This window comes from Lolium perenne, chromosome 5, assembly GCF_019359855.2.
Source record: "Lolium perenne isolate Kyuss_39 chromosome 5, Kyuss_2.0, whole genome shotgun sequence".
Lineage (NCBI taxonomy): Eukaryota > Viridiplantae > Streptophyta > Magnoliopsida > Poales > Poaceae > Lolium > Lolium perenne.
The window spans coordinates 24,954,013-24,978,249 of NC_067248.2; the positions used below are offsets into that span (position 1 = coordinate 24,954,013).

The following is a 24,237-nucleotide window of genomic DNA, read 5'->3' on the forward strand; positions in this document are numbered from 1 at the left end:
TGGCTTCTACTATTTTATGAGAACAAGAATATTTATTTAGTTGCTAATTATAGATCTATGAGTGAATGTTAAGTTCATATGATCACATTTCACAATTCCTAGGGTTTTAGAGTTTCACATAAAATGATGGAGTTAGGGTTTTATTCCTAATAGAATTAGGGTTGCATTTGGAATTATGGAATTAGGATTTCCAATTTGTCATATAATAAATCGATGAGCAAATTGAATTCAGTAATCCTAAGTTCAAGTTATTATTGAGTCAGGCATTTATATTTTTTTATCATTTAAAATAAATGATAAATAAGGTAAATGCAATTTAGGGTTTTAAATAGTAGTTGAAATAAGGGTATATCTTTTAATTCTTTTCTAGGTTTTGAAATTATATGTAGAAGTAATGATCAATTAGGATTTTCATATGATTAAAAATAACCACAAAGAAAGAATTGTTGTATTATATGAAATTTTAATACAAAGCAATATTTACTTTCTTGATGTGAAAAATAGAAACAAGAAAATTATATTTTTAGTATTTAGGTCTTAATAGTTTAAGATTTAAAATTGGTCTTCTAAAATTTAGAGGAAAATTCATATTATTGTTCTTTTGATTTTAAAGTATTTGTCTTCTATTATTTTTATTATAGAGTTCATTTTCTGATACTCACTTTTATTTATTGGTTGTGTTTTTTGAAACAACTTAAATGTTTAAAAGGTTTTTCCTAAAAAAAATAGACCGAATGGTCTGTTGGGCTGTCCCAATGGCCTGGCAACCAGGCCCGGCCCAACCTGGTCCGACCGAGTCGGTCCGGCTCGGTCGGGTCAACCCCGAGTCTCGTCGCCCTCTCCTCCTCTCGTTCTCATGCACGCGCCGCCATGGCCTGGCCGCGCCGCCGCTCTCCATGGCCTGGCCGCGCCGCCGCTCTCTCCTGGCCGCCTCCAGCCCTCTACAGCGCCGGCGAGATGGGGCTTTCGTCCGCCTCGATGAGCTTTGTATCCTTCCCCAACTCGATTTGGTTTTCCAGCTCTACCTCGTCCGGACCCAAACCTAGAAACCCTAGCGGTCGCTGGTCGGTTTGGCCATCGCCGGCCAACCCCCGCGCCGCCGCTGGTCATTGTTGCTGCCCGGTGAGGCTTCGCCCTCACCCGCCGCCTCGATGCCTCCCTACGCGCGCGCGCCACCCTGCTCCTGCTCACGCCCGGCGCTCCCTGGCGTGGCTCCGCCCCCATCTTCTCCCGGCCGTTGATGGCCGCCTTCGGCGCCGCTGCTGTCTGACCGGCTGCTGCCAGCCGCATCCGTCGTAGCTGTTTTCCGAATCATATATGCCCGGGTATCCTCCCTCGACTCCCTGCCGCCGCGACGCCTCTCCTCCCTCTCTCGTGCACCCAAGGCTAACCCTAGCCCGCCACAATTCGGCTCGCCTCCGGCGTGATTCCGTGCCGCTGCGCCTCCAGATGATTCCTCCTTGGCGACCTCGACTTCCACCTCGAGCCGCAGCTCGACCTTGCTGTGTCGGCCTCCTCGATTCTATGGTGGTCTGATGGTGTGGTGTGGTGTTGCTGCTGCTCGCTGACCGTGGCCTCTCGCACCATGGTGTGGTCGGCCGACCTCGCAGGCTCCCTCGACTACGGCTTCGCCTGCGCCTCCGGTCAGGTAGTCCCTCGGTGAGCTCATTCTTCTCCTCTCTATTCCTCTCACGTGTTCTATGATAAATTGGTATAGGTGATGTGGTTGTAGTTTTATGAATATGTGCTCAGCGATTGTGATGTTGTTGGTGGGCTCCTAGTTGTGGTCTATAGGTTGTAGTGGTATAGATAACATGGTCTCAAGTAAATTTGGCTATAAGCCTCTGCCCAAATATTCCAAACAATCTGTAAGTAATCTGCTGTCGTGCACATAGGGATTACATATTTTGTCATCAAGGATGTAACAGTGTATATTGTTTTGGCCTATTCCACGTTCTGCAATCATGCTTGTAATTCCATGTTTCAGGTAATATAACAAGCTTGAAACATTTTTCCATAGTTCATGTCTTCAATCATGCCGATTGTTCATGTACGACATTGCTATTTTTCATGATGCAACATCTTCTTTTTCATGTGTACTGATGCTCATAGTCTGAATATGATAGAATCATGAATGTTCATCTTTCAGGTTCTTAACGAGATAAGCCTCTGGTGGTTCAACATGACTGGTCATATCGACTTTCAACTTTGTGAGGTGGAGAGTTCTCTCCAAACTACAAATCAGAGAGTCGGCGGCGGCAGATGGGTACTTCAGCTGCCTGGGCGGCAAGGAGAACCAGGCCTTACCAGGTTCTTGATGCCACCCATGTATTTGTTTTAAATCTTGGTGATAAGTCACTCCTGTAATGCATCCTTCTCGAACCTTGATTATAGTATGATACTTGCTTTTAGTATAGTGATAGCTGGCCATTGGTTGTGGTGGCGAACAATGTTGACTTTCTGGTGGCGGCAACGGGTGCATTTCGATGGCAGTGTTTAAATAATTAATGTGGGGGCTTCCTGATTATGTTAATTAGGCCATGTGTGCTCTGTTGGTAATATTTTTAGTAGTGCTGCTCACATATTGGTTTTTAAACTTCACTTTATGGTATTCGAAATATAAATAGTGATCATGAAGATATCAATAGCAAATGTATCAAGGAAACTTAGTTTATATACTTTAGTTTATAATATATTTTGGAGCATTTGTGGGGGTGAGTAGTACCTGACTGTTAATGCTTGATTGTGCTTACTATGCAGATGCCTATGGTCGATGATACTTTGTGTTTTGGTTGCAGCTTAGTGTTGGGTTTGCTTTGGCACAGAGAGTGCTTCCAAGTCAACTCCTATGTTTGATGATCTAAGGTGAGCCCTGTCAATCATTCCATTGTTGAATCTATGCAGTCAAAACAAGACCTTTCATATGTTAGTTAATTCTTGCTTTCCATTTTATATTTATATAGTTTGTAACTTCATCTATACAGGTGGAAAATTTCAGACGTGCAAGTGAGACGTGCAAGTGTGCAGCTATAAGAATAAAGTAGAACCAATGTTTTATTCTTGCTAACCTGGCTGACGCTATTACCTGTTTGGTTGCTTGGCTTGGTGGATTTTTATGCCCCATTTCCTGTTAGCTTCCTTAATTCCTAAATGTTTCCATAGTTCAAAGTTAGGAATAAACATTGACGCTTGGCCTATGTTACTGCCCTATGCTATAATTTCTATTAGATTTGTATCTTCTCTAATGCCATGTTTCTGCAGTTCCGTCTGCGGTTAAGCCCCGCTATTGCTCCATGGTAATCCTAAAGTAAATCTACATGTGGTAGTTTAGATTCTACGACAAACAATCCTCTGTTTTCTGTTTGGACGCAGGTTCTTAGCTGGTTGCCATTTGCTGTGAGGTGTGCATCCAGTCCTCTACATAGTAGGTCTATGCACTAAACTGAAGAAGCTTGGGTTTTCGGTTCTGTTTGCAGACCTATTAAAACACTATATACCAGCTTTTCATGGCCAAGAAAATATATCATACTTTGATGGACCTTTGTTTTGTAGTAACTACTAACAAACTCAGACACTGCTTAATAAACTTAGTCTGCATGGTCATAATTTACATTAGAGGTTCAGAGTTTCATGAACAGGAAGGTCTGAACGGTCCCCAATAACAAGAAGGGGTTAATTATTGAAATACCTATTGCAAAGGATGAACCTGACAGGCTTGTGTTAGTTCAATTTGCACAACGGAGTAGGGAGTAGTGGTCCTGTAGGTGTGTGGTGGATATGTGCGTGGCTTGATACACATTGTAATCACCCTGTAACTATCTCTCTGTTCGAACCTTAATTGAAAGAAGCTAAAAAACGCAAGTAGTTGCAGTAACTTCAAGATCAGTTTGTGTTCTGAGTGAATTGGAAGGGGCTCCTTATGTCTATATGTATGTAACTAAGCTACCACGTTTTAGTTCTGTCCAATGTACTGACCCTATTTTGCTACCAGTGCCTTCTTGATGAATCTGATAAATAAACAATGTATAAGTTATATCCTATCAGCTTTTCCCAACCAACCTGGTGTACAAGAAATTGCATCATCGTGTTGTCTTATTTTAGTTCTCATGAACACTAAATATACATGTGAGATCTCTACGTGTTAATACATCGCATCTCGGAAGGTAAGGCTTATGATTTCAGAATGTCTTGCTTATGTATCGCTTCGGCTTCTGGCTTTTGTGCCTGAGGCACAGTGGGTCATCTGAAAAATTTAGAGGGATAAGAAATAAGCATCATAATTAATGTGTATATAAGGCAAGAAAAATCACCAAAAATATAGATTCAAGCACGAAAATAAATTAATTGTTAAATTACCATCCTATATGTTAGCATCCATTGGCATATTAATACGCTTTCGTTTGCACTGATTTAGGCGTTTCTTGCTTTGGAAGCCCATGGTTACATTTCATGTATTGATTCTGCCATTTGCGCGATAGCGCAACGGGTCATCTAGTATAAGAATGTGTAGGGCAGGTGCTAAAATATTATAGGAAGCATAGTTTCATAAACAATCATTTATGTGGTCTCATTAGAAATCTTTCTAAAGATGTTTATGTTCTTCCAAGTCTGACTTGGCTCTCCCTAACCCCTTCTCTACCTCTTTTGTTTATTCTAGGATTACCTTACTGATCAAGGAATGCTAGCAGGATTCTTAGTGTTCAATGCACCATTGGATGCTTTTCTCGGGTCCATGCACCATTGGATGCTTGTATTGGGTCCTCCTGCCTTTGTCAGTTTTTCTTATCTTGCAAGGTCATAGAAAGATGCGAATCTACTGTCTTGATTTTTCTGGTACCTGAAGGTGTATACTGAACTGAGTGTTGCATGTCAGTGGAGTAGTTACACCTGGTTTCTTATGTGTGATATTCAATCCCTAACTCCTTCTCTATCTCTTTTGTTTATTCTAGGATTACCATATTGATCAAGGAATGCTGGATGGATTCTTAGTGTGCAACACCATGAGATGTTTGTCTCAGGTCAAGGTCTTTTGAGTGTTAAGATGCGACTTTGACTTTAATGTATCCTTTCTTAACTGCTACGTAATATAAGGATGTTTCTTGATCGCGATAGATTATTATTTTGATATGTACTTGTTCCGATACCACTGAAGCAATACCTTATGACACTTGTGTTGTACAGAAAAATTGTTTGAAAGGGTTGATGATGAGTTCTGGTAGAAGCATTGTCCTGGTCTTTCAATAACTGGAAATGCATCGACAAGCATGTGAGTTATCCTACTCTATTTTTTTTGGCTTGCTGAAAAGGGAGCCAGTTATTTTTTTATATATCGCTTCCTCTTAGATCCTGGAATAAATTAACTCTCTTATGTTCATTACTTCTACCATACATTTTGCCGAGAAACTTTTTGATAGCTTAAAAATGGCAAGAAAATTTGTTCTCTATTCTACATTTTACTTAACAGTGATAATAATCATGTTAATTCCTCGTGAACCATACATTGATTTAGTTTCACCCTATCAAAATATGTAGCGCAATTGTTTTAATTGCAACGAACTCTGAATCTAGAGGTGACATACTGACCATTGTGTTTTTATTCTCTTTTTTTCTTAAAGGGTGTCGGTAATGTGAGAATTTGTTGTTGAACTATAGATTGGAGTGCCTCCTTAATTCAGATCTTTTATGTAGTTGTAGAATCTCGTGTGAGTTATTGTCAGAAAAGTTGACACCACTGAATCTTGCGAATCAGAGACATTTTCATACTCCTCACCTGAAATCAACTGTTTTGCTCATTTATGTTGGTCCTTAGACATGTATCAACTAGCTGATGCATGGTATGCGTAATGCGCTTGTTTGGATTTTTTCCCTTGTATATGCTGGTGCGGATATATTTTAAATCATAAACTACGATGCATGCCTTTCTGCTACATTACTGAATTTTGTATAGAAAAAATGTCAAATGTGCTCTGCTCTGAGCTTTGCAAGTTAGGTGATTTGTGGTCATACTAAGAATTAACTAGGCTGGAGTAGTTCATGCTTCATGCAATATCATCGTCTCTTAAATTGGTTACCTATAGCTATGGACCCTTGCAGCTCTTGTTCTTAAGACCTTTTATATGTTCATGTAGCCGCTGCTGTCAAACTTAAAAGTAGTGGCTGAGCCATTCGTAGTAGATATCACTCTACACAAACCTCAAATGTTAATAATCTGAATAATTGTTTGTGTGTCAAATGATTATTTATATATTATTGGAATCATCCTTCAGTACTTGATATTAATTGGCACATTTATTCTTGACGTCCTACAGCTATGGTGATAGCTGGACTTGATATCTTGTGTACAAATAAGGTATTTGCTACATGCAGTTCTGTTGGCGCATCGCTTGTTGTTTCTGGAGGTAAAGATGACAGTGTGTCTTTGGTTGTTCCTGTGCATACAACCAACTGCGATTATTTATATTTTTGGAAGCATGTTAATTAGGCCGTGCTTTGCCTTTCTTTGGGAAACATGGGAAAAGAAATTAATGTCTGAACAACAAAGCATGATAGGAAGAATATATGCTGTGAGACTACATGTGCCTACTAATTCTACTTGTATATGTGTGAGATTTATAATTACCTGCTCTTTAATAATATCTGAATATCTTTTTCTCTGGTCCATCTACTCTTTGCATGCTCATAGAGTTGAGATTATATCCCAGTGACTAATGTTCTTTGCATGCTCTTAGAGTTGAGATTATATCCTAGTGATTCATATGTTGTACTAATTCCATCAACAAAAAAATGGAATATGTGCATGATGGTGTGTTACAAACGTTGCTGGTATCTATAATATCTATAAAGTTCATCCCCACTAACAAGCATTTAATGTTTGCAAGCTCAAATTTCATGAAGCCACGTCACCCTAATTACCATATTCGTCCGATTTGAAACTTGCGGTTCCAGCTCTACGGTCGCCAGCAGGAAAGCGACTCGAACGTGCGCCTCTGACCGGTCACTTCCGCATCCGTTCGCCCGCTCACTCGACCGGGCTGGCCCAGCTCAGTATCCTGCCTGCCTTCTCTCAATTCCATTCCACCTCTGCTTCGTAGCAGGAAGGAGAGAAAGTCCAGCACACATCTACCCGGCCCACTTCAAATTCTTCCTCTCAAACTGCAGCACGAAGTAAAAAAAAAACTTAGGTCCGCTGCGCATACTCCGCGCCGCCGCCCGCCGCACCAATCGCCGCCTGTGTCTCTCGAGCTTCCAAAAGATGTCTCTCACCGGAAACTGGGGGACGCCTCCCGATCTCCCAAGTGCCTGCCCTTTTCAATCCTCCTCCAACTGAGTGATAACGCCCGCTGTCCCGGCATCTCCCACGATTCATTCTATTGATTTTAATGCCTTCAGCTGCCCAGATCGTGTATTTTAGCCCCTCCATTCCATCTTCTACGAGCCCCGCCAGTTGCCCCTCTTCACCCACTTGCTCGCTCTGTTCATTGCCTGCATCTGCTGGTGTTGCTGAATGTTGCTGCACTACATCCCCACGATCCATCAAGCTCCCCGCAGGTCTTAATTTAAACATGCTCATCTGTGCAGTCCATCTTCCCATTAACTTCACTATCTTCTCTATGAATTTTTTTACAACTCTATTTGTACTGTCATATATGAAATTGCTGTTTATTTTACGCAATGCTATATGTAGTTTCTTACCTGAACTTCTCTTACTCTCTTTTCAGTCAGAGAACAACGAGGCTTGCTTTGGACTGCTATTTCTACTGTCCTGCATGAACTTCTCTCCCAGCCATTTCAGTTAGAGGACAACAATTGCTTCTTCAGTTAAATTTGATTATTCTACCAAGAGTACTACATAAGGTATGTGTCTAAAACGTCAATCTGCCAACCTGTTACAGTATAGGTTTTCCCCACTGCTTAAGTCTGAATTTCAGGGTAACAGTCTGGCTGATATTGTTTTATGTCTTTCTTCCTTCCAGCCATTCGGTGAGGCATCAAGGATTACATATCAGTTGGTTTGTTCTCTGCAATCCTATTCAAAAAGGTATGTATGTCTTCAACACATTTCTTCTATGAGCTAAATATTCGATTATGACATGTATATGTAGTGTAGTTGGTAGCTCCCGTGTCATGTTTTAAGGAAATACAGTGCGAGGATTCAGTCGTACTCAAGGAACTGCTTAGAAGTTCACATTAGTAGTAACTGCACTGTTAGCAATATAGATTTGAAAATCAAGCCCTGTAGAAAATTCTGTTATATTGTACTCAGAAAGCGTGCAGATCAGGAGAACAAGATAAGAATCACCGAGATGAACATGCAGATGTCCTTTATTCCACCTTATTATTAGTTGAAAAAATGATTTATTTTTTCATTTATTTGAATAGATACAAGAAGACTACCACTTCCAGCTCTGTCAAATGCACTGTAGCTGTTAATATCTTACTAGCCCGAACTTCCTATTTCTTATACCAAGCACTTCCTTACTTGCATGGTACGTAGTTGTTTATTATGAATAATGATGCTTTTTCACAATCAGGATGCATTTATTTCATATATGGACAACTTTGCCTTTCCCTTGCAGCCATTCCATTATAGATTTATATCAGTTAATTTTTGTTCGGTCCAGCAAGCCTATTCCAAACGGTATGTCTTGAACACTCATATTCTCACATTGTTTTATTTTAAACATAGGCTACTCTATGTCTCTATGCCACATAACTATACAAAATTGCAACGCTTTGCAGATTGCAAGTTTCAAATGAACTCTCTTCATTGTCATGAGTTTTCTATCCAACAAACTAATATGCCTATTGATGTTGCAGAACCCAGGCATATTCTCATAAATAAAGGTCACCATGATGACAAGTGACTGCACGACATTGAACTTGCAAATCCAAAGGCATGTGTCGAGGAATAGAGCTCACCATGATGACAATTGACAACTATATTTCTTTCTACCGGACTTTTCAAATATTATGTCTTTGTTGTGAATCGCAAAAAAAAAGTCTTTGTTGTCAAATAGTTTACGTTCCACTCCTGAATGTGAGGAGTCGATAATATTTTTTTATTAATGACACATTGGATATATTTTAGGTACACTGCTATAATTCTGCTATTGCTTATATATACTTGGTTAACTCATGCCATGAGATTGTTCATGTGATGACATTGCATATCCTTGATTTCCATACTGGTATGTCACATTTGGAAAACAAAAATACATATCTGAAAATCATTTATCATTTCCGCAGCAACGCGCGGGGTATCAACTAGTACCAGAAATGACTAGAACCTTCAGATTTCTAACTTATTTTCTGATTTTTATTGTAGATAGTTGACAATCGTTTAGGGGACTATAATTGGAGTATAATTGCTTCAGTTTTACTATTCTATCTTACTACCGTTTTGGTTATAGGTTAAACTGTCTCGGCAGATTTCATTGCATTACTGTAAAATTACTCGATGTTTTCATCTGTTGTGAATACAATGTCCGATATATAATTGCTCCTCTGCATTTCAATTGGAATATTAGTTGTTTGATTTGTTTTGTGGATCTACAGTTCTTGACAATGACATTTGCTTGAACAAAGACCTGGTTGTTTGGTCTCTCATTTTTCTCAGAGCAATATTCTACTATGTGAAGTGAAGTTGTAAATAAACTACTCTATGAAATCTGTTTTGACCAGTCACAATTTTTTGTGTGTAAAATATGTTCTTATAATTTGCAAGTCATGTATTTGCCAAAAAAATTTGGATTTACTGTATTTTGAGTAAACTACTGATTTTTTGTTTCTTTTCTAGTTCAAATGTTCATCCTGTTGTGGTCGTGGCACATATTCCGGAAGCAATTCAGTTCGCTATAGGCCTTACCGATGGCATTGTTTATGTCATGATTGGAAGGTTGCAGTTTTTACTTCAAGTTTTAGTTGAGAACCTGATATTTGGAATGTTGTGAAGTTACATGTATTAGGATTTGTTATGATGTGATATATAGAATTCTGGATTATGTATATGTATTACAGGGTTGAATACTTTTCTGGTACATTTGTACATTTGGATTATGTGCATACATTGTTGTTTATATTTGCCTTTATTGTTATATTGAAGAATTTTCCTATATTTGCCTCTAATTGTGTTTTGGGGCAATTCTTAAAGTTGTCTCTGATTGTGTTTTGGGGCATATCTCAAAGTGCCCATAAAAGCTTTTTTGGGCAGTTCTGAAACTGGCCCTAAAGACCTTTTGAGGCAAATCTCAAACTGCCCCTATAAACCTTTAGAGGCAAATCTCAAAGTACCCCTAAAAACCATTAGAGGCAAATCACAAACTGCCCCTAAAAACCTTTAGAGGCAAATCTCAAACTGCCCCTAAAAACCTTTAGAGGCAAAATTCAAACTGCCCCTAAAAATCTTTAGAGGCAAAATTCAAACTGCCCCTAAAAACCTTTAGAGGCACTTTTCAAACTGCCCCTAAAAACCTTTAGAGGCACTTTTCAAACTTTTTTCGACATGGGAGCAGAGCCCCGGCCTCTGCATCAATCGATGCACATAGCCATGTCATTTATTTAAAATTGTTCACAATGTATACTTATTACAATCATGCAGTATCCAAGGTCACGATAAGGACCAGCCAAACAAAGATGAAAATAATACAAAGACTATCCATCTTCAATTCTTCTAATATGCCGCCATCCAGTAGCCTGGAAATAACAATCCCGTGTGACCGTCAATAGATGGTTGCATCCAGTAGCCATAGTATCCCGCTGCTCCTCCGGAAGTAGATATGCCCATAGCTGTATCCAATGCGCCGCACGAAGAATAACCTGCAAAAAATTGGTTCCCTTCTGTTTATTAAACACAATATCGTTTCTACTAGTCCATATCGACCAGCAAATGGCAAAAACACCAATACGTATATGTTCTTTATCTTTCTTATTCACTCCATTCAACCAATTACCGAACATATTAGTAACGTTGGATGGAGGAGGAATATTATAAGAGAAGAAAACCATCCTCCAAATTAGTTTTGCGAACGGACATGAGATGAACAAATGATCAATAGTCTCATTCTCATCACAGAAACAACATTTTTGACAACCCGTCCATTTTCTCTTGATCAAATTATCTTTAGTTAATAGAACCTTATTATTTAGGAACCACATGAAAAAAATTTATCTTCAGCGGAATTTTGATCTTCCAAAGATACTTACGCAGAAATCTAGTATGACCGTTCATAAGATCCAAGTACATAGATTTAACTGAAAATACACCCGACTCTGTTAAGTTCCAGATAAACTTATCAGTTTCATTAGTTAGATGTACCGACATTAGACGCTCACAGAGATGCAACCACCGATTCCACTTATGTTCATTTAGAGATCTCCTAAAACCAATGTTAATAGGCACTTGACCCAAAACCGTAGAAACCAACACATTTTTTCTTTGGACAATATTGTACAAAGAAGGATATTGTTGTGCTAACGGTACATCACCCAGCCATACATCTTCCCAAAACCTAGTCCTCGACCCATCGCCTATTTTGAATTTGCCCCTCTTGAAAAAATCAGATTTAACCCGCATTAAGCCCTTCCAAAATGGAGAATCAGTGGGTTTCTCCTCAACCTGGGCTAAAGTCTTATGTTTGAGATACTTATTATGTAACAATTGTTGCCACATTTCCTCCTCATTTAGTAATTTGAAGAGCCATTTGCTGAGCAGACATTTATTTTTTAGATCAAGAACTTCAATACCTAAACCCCCTTGATCCTTCGGTCTACAAATTATGTTCCAACGAGACAATCTATATTTCTTCTTATGTTCATCGGATTGCCAAAAGAAGCGAGATCGATAATAATCAAGTCTCTTTCTCACTCCTATCGGAATCTCCAAAAAAGATGCATAAACATAGGCAAACTAGTAAGAACTGAATTGATAAGGGTTAGGCGATCTCCATATGATAGCATCTTTCCCCTCCAACAACCTAGCTTTGCAGCAAATCTATTTTCCACCGGATTCCATTCAGAATTACGTAGCACGCGGTGATGAATTGGAATACCAAGATATCTAATAGGCAAGGAACCAGATGCACACCCAAAAATTTCTTTATACTGGTGTTCCATTTCTGATGCTTTACCAAAACAGAATAATTCGCTCTTATGAAAATTTATCTTCAGCCCCGATAACTGCTCAAATATGCACAAGATTAGTTTCATATTAACCGCTTTTTCTAAATCGTGCTCCATAAAAATGATAGTGTCATCGGCATATTGTAAAACCGACACCCCCCTCAACCAAATGGGGAACAAGACTACCCACGTGGCCAGCTTCCTTAGCCCGCATAATCAAAATGGCTAACATATCAGCTACAATATTAAATAGAATTGGGGATAAGGGATCTCCCTGCCTCAGCCCCTTTTTTGTTTGGAAATTATGACCAATGTCATCATTAACCTTAATCCCAACACTCCCCCCTGCACAAATTTTTTAATTCGATCGCACCAAACAGAGTTAAAACCCTTCATCCGCAAAAGTTGTTGAAGGAAAGGCCACTTCACCTTGTCATATGCCTTCTCGAAGTCAATTTTAAAAAGAACCCCATCCATCTTTTTACGATGTAATTCATGAATTGTCTCATGTAAAACAACAACCCCTTCCAAAATATGTCTCCCAGGCATGAAAGCCGTCTGAGTTGGTTTTACTACTTTGTGTGCCACTATCGACACCCGATTAGTGGAAACTTTCGTGAAGATTTTAAAACTAACATTAAGCAAGCATATAAGCCTATATTGCTGAATTTGCACCGCATTCTCTTTTTTAGGTAACAGAGTAATAATCCCAAAATTTAACTTGAACAAAGGAAAACCACCAGCTTGAAAGTGGCTAAACATAGCCATGAGGTCCTTTTTAATCACGTTCCAAAATCTTTGGTAAAACTCCGCGGGAAACCCATCATGCCCTGGCGATTTGTTATGTTCCATTTGAGATATGGCTTCGAATACTTCTTCCTCAGAGAAATCAGCGGTTAGGAGGGCATTTTCCGCTTCAGAAATTTGTGGAATATCATCAGTATGAGTTTCCAACAATTGGAAATTGCTATCTTCAGGAGGTCCAAAAAGTTTCTTATAATACTCGGTGATGTAAACTTTCAAATTATCATCCCCTACAATAGTCCCTTCTTCTTGCTCTAATTGGAATATTTTTTCTTCCTATGCTTTCCATTTGCAATCAAGTGGAAATATTTTGTATTGTTCCCTCCCTCCTGTAAATGTTTAACTTTAGCCCTTTGTGCCCATTTGATCTCTTCTTCACGTCTCAGTTTATTCAATTGATCATTTGCGTTTTTTAAATCAAGCCTCTCCCTCTCACTTAGAGGACAAGATTCAGCTTGAATGTCTAAAAAATCAATTAAAGTCAACAGCCGTTCCTTCTCTTTCTTGTATTTTCCACTTATATTTTTTGCCCATCCCCTCAAGAATTTCCTCAAATGTCTAATTTTATTTTGCCAAGTCTTTATTGGTGTATTGCCAATAGGACCAAATGCCCATTCTCTCGCCACAATCTCATCAAAACCATCTTGTTCAAACCAAGATAGTTCGAAAGAAAACCGTGCATTGTTACCCCGATGAGCCTTACTACCTGAATCGATCAGAAGTGGAGTGTGATCAGATCCAGCTCGGGATAAAGCTCTCACCGACACAAGAGGAAATTTTTGTTCCCACTCCACTCTTGCTAGAACCCGGTCTAACTTCTCATAAGTTGGTATTACTCGCCTATTCGCCCATGTGTATTGACAGCCAGATAAAGCGATTTCACGTAAGTTTAAATTTTCAATGATTGCATTAAACATAAAAGGCCATCGTGGATTAAAGCTATCATTACTTTTCTCCTCGGGTTTACGCAATATATTAAAATCTCCAGCCAAGAGTAAAGGTAAAGACTCAGAATCACAAATCCTAACCAGTTCAGACAAAAATTCAGGTTTGCGATTATCTTGTGCCGCTCCATAGACAGACACTAAAATCCATTCAAAACCATCATGTTTACAGCGGACATGGAACTTAACACAGAAATCCCCATTGTCCACTTTTTTAATTTGAAGAGTGCATGTATTAATACCCACTAGAATCCCTGCTAACCGCCCCATTGGTGGCAGACAAAACCATGCGAAGTCTGTATCCCCCGACAAACTGGCTATGAATGCATTCGAAAAGTTAGATCTTCCTGTTTCCAACAAAGCGATAAAATCTAACCTATACTCCCGAATCGCCTCTTTGACAAAAAGATGCTTTCCAGGATCTCTAAACCCCTCACTATTCCAAGACATACCTCTTAGCCCCTCCATTTTAAGAGTATGATTTTTTAAAGAAAAAAGTCCATTTTTCGTCCTTCAACTTCCTCGAAAGTTCATTTTTCGTCCTAAATGTTTTTTTAGGTACAAAAGAAACCTTCAACTTTGCTAATGGTTCAAACAGACGGTTTTACTGATTTTCGTGGATTACAAGAAAAACCAGGACAGAGAGGAGAAAAAAAAACCAGACCAGTGCCAACGAAGACCAGAAAAAAAGAGGAAGGCCGAATCAGGCGGAACCGATCGTGGGCGAAACAAAGGGAATCGCGGGCGAATTAATTAGTGGATCCTCGTTTCTCTTTTCCTTCAAGTTTTTTTCACGTAAGCGACAGTAGAAGCCCTAGCAGCGCCGCCGTACGCCGCCGCTTGCAAACTACACGTCTTGATACACCTGCCCACCTGAAGGAAGATTAGGAGCATGCCAAGAGATTGAATTGTCTTCTTCGGCATCGTGTGCAGATTGGTATGTACGAACCTCTTCAGATCTTGTACTGATTTCAGCTGCAAGTAGATACAGTTTTATTAGTTGGATCTTGTACGTGATTGCATAAACAACCAAGTAACTAGTGTATATGTCCAGCTTCTAGTGACTTGCACACTTGGATCTTGTACGTAGCTGGCATAATCAATCAACTAATTAGTGCCCAGCTTATCCGGTGGCGGCAGATCGCAAGTTCTCGAGAGCGGACATGATTAATTTTATCTTATTGTGCATTGTGAAGTGTCGACAGTGACTTATAAATATAGCTTATCTGCTGTTACGTGATAAATTAATGTTATCTCAATTTCATCTGAATAGGGTGTCATGGATCCTCTTGAATACCTTCACGTCAGATTTCACTATAATGGGGAGTTCCTGAGAGGAGATAAAACATTGACATATGCCGGTGGTACCGTGGCATCGTCCTTCATCAAGCGTGACAGTTTGTCTTCTTTGGAGCTAACTGCACATCTAAAGAACCATCTTCCAACATACAATGAAGGGCAATTGCTTTACTGGCAATATCCTGAGAGGCAATTATTCGATGGTTTGAAAACTTTGGTTGATGATGAGGGATGCAAAGAGATTTCAGATTACATTACAGATGATGGAGTGGCAGAAATATTTGTGGAACCTGTAATGAGTGTGTCTGAAGATACGGATGGCAACAAGTACAAGGATGAGACAATAGTATGCACCAAAGATGCTAGAACAAAAGAGGTGAGTGTGATAGTTAATGAGAATGCAAATAAGAAGGGATAGTATATCATAGAGAGTTCTTGTTCGTTTCCTGCACCTGGTTGCAGCAAGAAACAACTAGACATTTATCTTGCAAAACAAAGAGGATTTGTAGAAGATGGAGATGGTTCAAGCTCAGATTCGGAGTACATGCCAGGAGACAATGAAGCATCAGATGAAGATGATGAAGCAATTGCTATCAAGAAGCAGTTCAAAGAGTTCAAGAAGAAAATGAAGTCAGGAAAGATTATGGACCTAGATGATTTAATATTTGAGGAACAGTCTGTGTTGCCCCCCTCAAAATCAGATGATGAGGCTTTATCAGATGCGAGTGATGATACTCCATACTATGAAAGTAGTGACGATGAAGCCTCTTTTGATGAGCAAAGTGATGGAGAATTGGTAAGAAGAAATGAGGACCTTCCAAGGTACAACAGCAAAACAGTTGTACCCTGTTTTGCTCTTGGGATGAGGTTTAGAGGAAGGAAGCAATTTAGGAGGGCAATAATCAAGCATGGTTTAGCTGAGAAGAGGGCATACAAGTTCTTGAAGAATGATTCGGGTAGGGTGAGAGTTAAGTGTACTTGGCCTAACTGTCCCTGGGTTATGTTGCTATCTAAGAACACAAGGACAAGTAGCTGGCAGATTAGCACATTCAGAAGTGATCATATGTGTCCTCCTAGGAGAGACAACAAGTTAGTGACAGCAAGGAGGATAGCCGAGAAGTATGAGAAAATGATAAGAGCCAATCCCACCTGGAAGATGGAGAGCCTGCAACAGACAGTTCAAGAAGAGATGTTAGCTGATGTCAGTATATCCAAATGCAAGAGAGCTAAGAAGATTGTGATTGACAAACTAGTGGATGCAATCAATGGTGAATATGCAAGGGTATTTGACTACCAAGCAGAGCTGCTGCGGAGTAATCCAGGAAGTACAGTGATTGTGAAGCTAGATCCTGACCAAGACAAGCCGGTATTTCAGAGATTTTATGTCTGCTTTGCTGCTTGTAAGAGGGGTTTCATGGCTGGTTGTAGGAGAGTTGTAGGACTAGATGGGTGCTTCTTCAAGGGTGGAAATCGGGGAGAGCTTCTTTGTGCATTGGGAAGGGACAGCAACAACCAGATGTATCCGTTGGCTTGGGCTGTGGTTGAGAAGGAAAACAATGATACATGGGATTGGTTTTGTTCTCTTTTATTTGGTGATATTAAGGTTGGTGATGGTGAAAGTTGGGTTTTCATTTCAGATCAACAAAAAGGCATAATCAATGCTGTAAAAAATTGGGCCCCAAGAGCTGAGCATAGGAACTGTGCAAGGCACATTTATGCCAACTGGAGAAAGACCTATAGAGACAAGGAATGGCAGAAGAATTTTTGGAGGATTGCAAAGGCACCATGTAAGATGTTGTTCAACTATCACAAAGCTAAGCTAGCTCAAAAGACAGTTGATGGTGCTAAGGCAATCATGAAAACTGATCCTGTGCATTGGTGCAGGGCTTGGTTCAGGTTAGGATCCAACTGTGATTCAGTAGATAACAATATTTGTGAATCTTTTAACAACTGGATAGTAGGAGCAAGGTATCTTCCAATCATAAGCATGCTTGAAGTGATTAGAAGAAAGGTAATGGTTAGAATTCAACAACAGAGATCAAAGTCTGTTAGATGGAATCAAGATATTTGTCCAAATGTTTTCAAGAAAATTAAGACTTGGATTGTACAATCGGGTAACTGTCCTGCGGTGTGGAATGGAAAAGATGGATATGAGGTTAAATACTTTGGTCATGGATACACTGTCAATCTCACAGAGCAGACTTGCAGCTGTAGATATTGGCAACTTTCTGGACTGCCATGTCCTCACGCATTGTCCTGCATATTTTATAGCGGTGGAAGTGTTGACACATACATTGAAAAATGCTATACTGTGGAGTGCTTCAAAAGAATTTATGATCATTGCTTGGAGCCAATTGAAGGTATGCCTAGTTGGCCTATCTCTGCTAGACCAAGGCCACTTCCACCTATGTATGGTGTCATGCCTGGTCGTCCTAGTGGGGAGAGGAGGAGGGAACCACATGAGAAACCAAAAATTTCTAAAGCTTCAAAGATGTCAAGGACAGGTACAAAGATAAGATGCAGCCGTTGCAAAGAATATGGGCACAATAAAAAGACTTGCGAGGAAAAGATGGCAGCTGCAACATCCACTATGGTGAAACCATCTGCTTATGTTACACAAGACAAAGCTATGGTACACAAGCTTCTATATGTGTTTCTTCATTTTACGCAAGTTATTTATTTCTCTATTGAACTATTAAACTTTTATTTCTATGTATCTCACAGGGATCAGAACATACCGGTCCAGCGAAGAGAAAGAGGGGAGCAACAAGTTCACTTCAAATTGGCCCTGTTTCTATCAACTTGAATGCCCATGATCAGTCCTCACAAGCTTCTTCATCAGTAATGAACATGGATTCAGGGAGAGCTAGTACAAATGCACTCGAGCCAAGCAAACAGATTAAGAGGAAGCCTGTGCCACGGCTATTGCTAGAAGATTGAGTAGAAGAACAAAATGAAGAAGCAAGTGCAAGCTTATCTATCTATTTCCTACATTTCTTAGTGCCAGACTTGTATGGCTATTACTTCTGAATTTTAATTGTTAATGTCAGACTACCAATGCGTTGCTTATATGACTTGAATTGTTCATTCAATTTCAGTGCTAGACTTCATATGGCTGGAAACATAGCTACATCATAATGGTTCAATATTTTTCCATCTTTTCAATTCTAAGTCTGAAACATACATTTCGGTTTAGTTATATTGGGAGAAGTCTGGAAACCAACATTTCAGTTCGGTTCTAGAAGAGATCATACACTGCACTAAATTTCACATTGCATTGACAACACTTATTTACAACACCATTCTCTGATGAAGAAGAGCACAATGCACCAACAGGATCAATTATTTCTCCCTGTTAGCTCTAGCTACTGAGCAGTATAAGCATGCGCACTGCTTACCGGCCTGCCAGCCGCTGCTGTTGTCCAGGGCATCGTCCTCTCTCTGGGTCCATGCTTGGATGCGCTGCGCGCTGACGTAAGCACAGCGCCGCCAGCTGCCCGCAGCGGCAAGGAGTCTGATAGCGTCGCCGAGCCTGATAGCGTCGACCGCGACGTCGTCGAGCCTGGTCGCCCAAGACCTTACACCGAGGACGAGCCGGCCCGACGTAGCGGATTGGGGGGTGGTGGAGGTGCGGAACCACCCAGTGGTCGAGCGCGGCGGCAGACGAGCTACCGACCACGGCATGCCGCCGACGACCGCCATGCCGCCGCCGACCGCGCCATCAACAGCCGAATCAGGATTATACGATGGGGAATGGAATGCCCTGATTTGGTTTTTTCCGTTCTGGGTTGGCACTGGTCTGGTTTTTTTTTTCTCCTTTCTGTCCTGGTTTTTCTTGTAATCCACGAAAATCAGTAAAACCGTCTGTTTGAACCATTAGCAAAGTTGAAGGTTTCTTTTGTACCTAAAAAAACATTTAGGACGAAAAATGAACTTTCGAGGAAGTTGAAGGACGAAAAATGGACTTTTTTCTTTTTTAAATTTAGTTCTGGTACTTCGACGAAGAGGTGCCTTATCAATAACCTTCTTCGTTTTTCTAATCCTTTTAGAATTCCCTATGGCTGGCTGCTCAATAGCAAACTCACCATCTAACAAATTCTCCTCGTCATTCAAATCTTCACATAAATTCGAAGCCCTAGTAACTAGCAAACAAATAGGTGCTTCCTCGGTATTCTCATTTGGTTTCAATAAAGTCAAGGCCCTCTTACATTCATTATCAAGGATCAATTTGGCTGAATCATTTTCTACCTCGGCTGAGTTACCCAATGACACCCCCATAGTTTTAGACTTGTCAATAATATTAGAGCATGTAAGCGATAACAAAGAGATTTTATTCGGAGTCGACGTACCAGGAAAATTGTACATAGACTTTCGCTGCGCCGAGTCCATAGCCCGTTGCATTTGAGTATCATCTACATTGGGTTGAGCTCCGATTCTTGCACTAGATCAAGTCCCCCGAATGCTTTCCTCTGAAATCCCTCCAAATGCAATTATCTCCTCACGAGAGAATTTTTTTGCCTCTCCCAAAACAGAGGCTGCATGTATAGTGATATGAGACACGTTTGAGTCTAACACCGGTAAATTGAAATTGTTTGACACGTTTTTGAAAGAAGTAGATCGATCACCGATCGACATACCTCGAGGCGCACACCCATTGCCATGCAAGTTGGGTTCGGCATGCATCAAAGACCTCGGGCTGATTTGCTGGTCAAGCATCCCGGTCCCTGGGCTGTTCGCGGACGACACACACGCTGCGTTTCGCCACCGTTCACATTCGCTTGCCGGCTTTGGCGAGCCATCGCTCGCTGCCTGAGAACACCGGCCCGCCTGCCTTGGATCATGCGCCACATGCACAACCGGACGTACACCATTAGCGATTTCCCGACGTGAATTCTCCCCCACCGCATTTGATTCATCTCCAAAATTCCGAGAAATAGACAGAGGTACAGCGGTCAAATGCTGCTCCCTACCATCCACAGAAAAAACATCAGTACACACAGGTTCAAGCGTTTTAGAAATAGGATACAAAACAGCATAATTGGGGTCCGTGTACCTCACAAAGTCAGATGATTTGGCGACCACACTTGCCCCAGTATCATCCAATTTTGAAGTCTTCAAATTCTTTATGTCATCAACAGTATCAGCTAAATGTATTTTATCTGTTGCCACATCCATGATCAAATGGGAAGTAGCAACATCAACATCAGCAGATAAACCCTGTACAGTACCTAAATCCTTCGGAAAGTGCACAGCAGGCATTTGCTGTCCACTACCAAAAGACAAAACAGAAGTAAATACAGGTTCTAAAAATTTAGGACTGGGGTATGAATCAACAAAATTTGAACCCAAATACCTTGCCTCATACAAACCCTTTTCTGCCGTATTCAGAACACACCCATCTGACCAATCATTCTTGAGTTTTGTGACATCAAGTGAACCAAATTGTACAGGTGTATTAGCGAGATTATTTGAATTACCCTTGGACTGAGCAGATTTTGTGTTGATATCATTCTGTGTCTCTTTGTTAGAGTCACCCTTGGACCTCTTAATATCTCGATCCGCTACCTTATCCTCAAACTGTCCAGAGCCATTTCCATTTGGGTCCTCATCCTCCCCTGATGCAGCAGTCATGGTTATATCCGGCGAGATATTAGGCTCCCGCCCCTCCACCTCAAATCTAAGACGATAAAAATCATTTTTGATCTTTAAGTCCCAAGTAGCTGGTATAAGTGAAGGATCTAGACAAGTGATCAACATACGCAGAACATTGTTTGCGCGAGTGAAAACAATGTCGATATCCTTGGTCTTTCCAAAAACGTCACCCAAAGCCCACATAGCCAAAAAATCATCAAGTGCAAATGGAGGTAACTTGTGCACACGAACCCAGATGTCCTCCGGAGCCCAAACCGGTTCTACTTCTTTTTTCCAAAAATCAAAAGATATAGAGATATCTGAATCTGGAATATTGTACCGACCAAAACGCTGCACTCGTACCAAGTCTAACTTGCTTGGAAAATTCACCCTTAAGACATTGGTCTCCACTTCTTGCACTTCCCACTCGTACAGATCATCCGGAACAAACCATTGTAGCTGAGTAATCACCTCATCGACAGAAAGAGACCCCCCTGATACAGTTACTCTTCCCAGCCTAGTGTTTTCAATTCTTGGCTTGACGGAGTCAGAAAGCGGTAACTCCCAAAAAGACAAATCAACATGACCTAAACCATACATGGCCAATCGAGGTCTTGGAGCTTTCAATAAAGGACATTCAGTCGTAATATGACCAGAACGCTGACAACAATCAGATAAAACTACCTCGCAATCATTCAGACAATGTCCAGGCTTTCCACAACGATAACAAGTCGGTCCCTTTTTCTTCCCCCCCCCCCCCCGCTGCATTGTCTCCGGCTAGATGATCCGATTCACTAATATTCTGAGAAACTTGCTTGTTAATACCTACAACCGCTAACAAAGCATCTGTAGCATTGGTGGTATTTGAAGGCTGAATATGAACCTCATCACGCTGAACCGTAGCAGTCCGCGGCAATACATCATTTGCCTTGCGAACCTGCACGTTATTCTGCACTGCATTTGGCACCACACTGCCTGTGTTCAGTCCCTGGTTGTGTCCAGAAACCTCCGCCATCTGTCGAGCCAGAGCCTCCGCAGTCTCTTTTACAAGCTGTTGCTGAATTTCATTCAAATTATTTGGTACTGGAGGTTGGCGAGTACTGGCAAACCTTTCATTGTATGGAGCTGCTGTGAAACGGCGCTGGTAATTGTTGTTGCCATACCGACGTCCATCACCGACAGCATTGTTCCGCTGAAAACCTGTATGCCGGTATCCTGCTTGATCATATGGGCGCCCTTGGCCTGCCCGGAACACACCGTCGTCCAAGACGTTGCTCCTAGAATCTTGCCCGTCCCGAGAACCAGCATCCTCCCCCGCAGTCCCGCTAGGACCACCTTGAACGAAGCTTCCTTGGCCTCCACTGGGACCTCCATCCCAGCGACTACCTCCACGGCCACCTCGCGGCGGCTCTCGTCCACCACGGTTCGGATGTCCCCCGCCACGCTGCATCGCTGCGGTGAGGATACCCTCAGAAGACGAAGACGGAATCGATGGTGACGGCTGCCAATTAGCACGGCCTAACCCTAAACGACGCCGAACACCCCGGTCAAATTGTGGTGCTCGACGCGTCAGGAGGCCCTCAATCGTTGACTCCAGGCTCATGCAGCCCTTCATATGAGTCAACATATTTTGCTGGCCCGATTGGCCCAAAGTTAGAGGAACACATTTTGAAAATTTCATGCTGGACATCTGCATCGGAGATCTGAACAAAGCAGAAGATCGGCGCTGACCACGATACAGGCGTTTTAACTTGTTTCTCCTACGACGAACAACGATCCACTCGGCAGCATCAAAACTATCCAACAGGAATGTCGTCGGTGATAAAACAGGCAAAGACGGATTGCTCCGCGTTGGCCTCGATCTGCACAGATTGGAAGAAAACCCACTATCGGATGAATGTAAATACTGACCTGATCGTAAGGCGATCGCCGCCTGACGTTGCCGCCTCTTTTTGTCTTCACGGCGGCGCAGTGCCGAGAGATTCTCCTCCACCAGCGTGTAATCCTTCGGCGCCGTCTTGCCGGCAAGATATGGCGACACTCCGGCGATGACCGGCGTGACACTGTCGGAATCCGCACCCTCATCGGAACTCTCGGCGGCGTCCTCATCGGAGATCGCCCAGAATCGCCCCTGGTGCGCCTCTAACGGCTCTCCGCAAAAACCGCTCTAACGGCACTTTTCAAACTGCCCCTAAAAACCTTTAGAGACACTTTTCAAACTGCCCCTAAATGTATTTGGGGCATTTCATTCAAAGTGCCCCAAATACATTTAGGGACACAAGCATCCGAGGCACTTTTCATAGTGCCCCTAAAAGTAATTAGGGACACTTTGGCTACCTATTGGGGCACTTCAAAGTGCCCCTATTACAGTAGTGTGACACAGTTGTTTGCATAAGCCGTGTTATAGAGTTAGCTGTTCTCAGTTCAGTTTTGACAGTTTGTCTATTTCGGCAGTAGCTAGTTTTAGCCGTTTCTGTCTACCCCTTTGCAACGACCAGAGTGAGTCTAATGCCTTCACGAACTGCTTGTGTGAGATGGCAAAAGATAACCGGATCGTCACGATCAGAAAACTGGGAATAAAACCAAAGAAAAGCAGCAGAAAAGCTGTGCAAGCTAACACAGCAAACACTCTTGTCTCTAAAGTTCATCCTCTGTTCCTATTCTTTTTCCGAGCAACGCTGAGAGAAATCTTAGCTGGCATTTGGTAATATGCATCTATAAATGTTTTGCAACTAAAGAAGGCCACATTCCACTAGCTTGAGTGAAGATCTATGCCACTAGATCCATCGAACAAGTCAACAATAATCTAATCTAAATTAAACTTTGCAATTATGATCAATTTGTGTTCTTAATCGTAGAACTGAAGGCTGGAATAAATAACCGAAGTACACACGAATGCGTAGTACAGTTGTGCTGAAACTGAAGTATAGCAATGTTAATCTTTAGTGAAACCCGAAGTATAACGTACGCTAGGAACCTGAAGTACAACTACGTTTGAAATCCAAGTACAAGCAAAGTACACTTTTATAGTTTTGGAAATACACCCAAGAAAAAAAAATCACAGAAGGCTAGGGGACCAAGAACCTTCATGTCCAACTTCGTTCTTGAGAAGATGTGCGAGTTGATCAAATCCGGCGTTAGAACTGATATGGGCTTCAAAAAAGTCCATCAGCCGCTGATAAGGCTCTTCTTGGGCATCGTGGAGGGGATGCTAGCTCTACTCAAGTGTACAACCACCCGAGGATGTGGAGGGTGAGGTGGCACACCACTAGCAGACTCTAAGACTTGAGCGGAGCCCAATGTTGTGAGGACACCAAATTTATCATCTTGGAGAGCGAGCAATGCCGTGGGCCGGTTACTCTTAGCGCACTATCTTCCGTGTTTGTTGCACATCATCATTGATCACTATAATGCACAACTAACACGCTGTCATCCTTTCTTG

General features: G+C 41.4%; 3 protein-coding genes across 38 annotated transcripts; 2 read left to right on the forward strand and 1 right to left on the reverse strand.

Moving 5' to 3' along the window:
• The first annotated feature begins 820 nt into the window (after positions 1 to 820).
• LOC127298743 (uncharacterized) lies at positions 821 to 9,168 on the forward strand. 36 transcript variants are annotated; one of them, XM_071819771.1, is made up of 13 exons: positions 821 to 1,648; positions 2,150 to 2,310; positions 2,799 to 2,865; positions 3,373 to 3,428; positions 4,658 to 4,843; positions 4,950 to 5,018; positions 5,182 to 5,266; positions 6,309 to 6,398; positions 7,719 to 7,854; positions 7,974 to 8,038; positions 8,380 to 8,486; positions 8,577 to 8,638; positions 8,818 to 9,168. In XM_071819771.1, the coding sequence occupies exons 1-3, from the start codon at positions 1,586 to 1,588 to the stop codon at positions 2,854 to 2,856; spliced, it is 282 nt and encodes a 93-aa protein (XP_071675872.1). In that variant the 5' UTR covers positions 821 to 1,585; the 3' UTR covers positions 2,857 to 2,865; positions 3,373 to 3,428; positions 4,658 to 4,843; positions 4,950 to 5,018; positions 5,182 to 5,266; positions 6,309 to 6,398; positions 7,719 to 7,854; positions 7,974 to 8,038; positions 8,380 to 8,486; positions 8,577 to 8,638; positions 8,818 to 9,168. The 36 variants fall into 36 exon arrangements, 14 of the variants coding, with proteins under 14 accessions (XP_071675872.1, XP_071675865.1, XP_071675866.1 ...); XR_011744626.1 differs by adding an exon at positions 2,413 to 2,555 and having other exon boundaries at positions 823 to 1,659; positions 2,761 to 2,865; positions 3,262 to 4,843; XR_011744627.1 differs by adding an exon at positions 2,413 to 2,555 and having other exon boundaries at positions 823 to 1,659; positions 3,262 to 4,843.
• A 1,386-nt stretch (positions 9,169 to 10,554) lies between these two features.
• Positions 10,555 to 21,524, reverse strand: LOC127298741 (uncharacterized). Its single transcript, XM_051328598.2, has 5 exons — positions 20,518 to 21,524; positions 20,218 to 20,433; positions 19,802 to 20,130; positions 19,514 to 19,699; positions 10,555 to 10,815 (listed from the first exon to the last, which is right to left on the reverse strand). The coding sequence occupies exons 1-4, from the start codon at positions 21,393 to 21,395 to the stop codon at positions 19,611 to 19,613; spliced, it is 1,512 nt and encodes a 503-aa protein (XP_051184558.1). The 5' UTR covers positions 21,396 to 21,524; the 3' UTR covers positions 10,555 to 10,815; positions 19,514 to 19,610.
• Positions 15,537 to 18,251, forward strand: LOC127298742 (uncharacterized). Its single transcript, XM_071819777.1, has one exon. It carries the CDS (start codon positions 15,709 to 15,711, stop codon positions 17,968 to 17,970), a length of 2,262 nt encoding a protein of 753 aa, XP_071675878.1. The 5' UTR covers positions 15,537 to 15,708; the 3' UTR covers positions 17,971 to 18,251.
• Positions 21,525 to 24,237: the final 2,713 nt, after the last annotated feature.

Bases quoted from the DNA above. Each gene is read 5' to 3' on its own strand.
- LOC127298742 (XM_071819777.1), top strand. From the start codon at position 15,709: ATGCCAGGAGACAATGAAGCATCAGATGAAGATGATGAAGCAATTGCT.
- LOC127298741 (XM_051328598.2), bottom strand. From the start codon at position 21,395: ATGTATGGTTTAGGTCATGTTGATTTGTCTTTTTGGGAGTTACCGCTT. The intron at 20,131-20,217 runs GTACACGGACCC...TGTGGATGGTAG, and splicing joins AAATCATCTGACTTTGTGAG to GGAGCAGCATTTGACCGCTG. The intron at 19,700-19,801 runs GTATGTCGATCG...CTATACATGCAG, and splicing joins CAATGGGTGTGCGCCTCGAG to CCTCTGTTTTGGGAGAGGCA.
- LOC127298743 (XM_071819763.1), top strand. From the start codon at position 1,586: ATGGTGTGGTCGGCCGACCTCGCAGGCTCCCTCGACTACGGCTTCGCC. The intron at 1,649-2,149 runs GTAGTCCCTCGG...TTCATCTTTCAG, and splicing joins TCGCCTGCGCCTCCGGTCAG to GTTCTTAACGAGATAAGCCT. The intron at 2,311-2,417 runs GTTCTTGATGCC...CTTTTAGTATAG, and splicing joins GGAGAACCAGGCCTTACCAG to TGATAGCTGGCCATTGGTTG.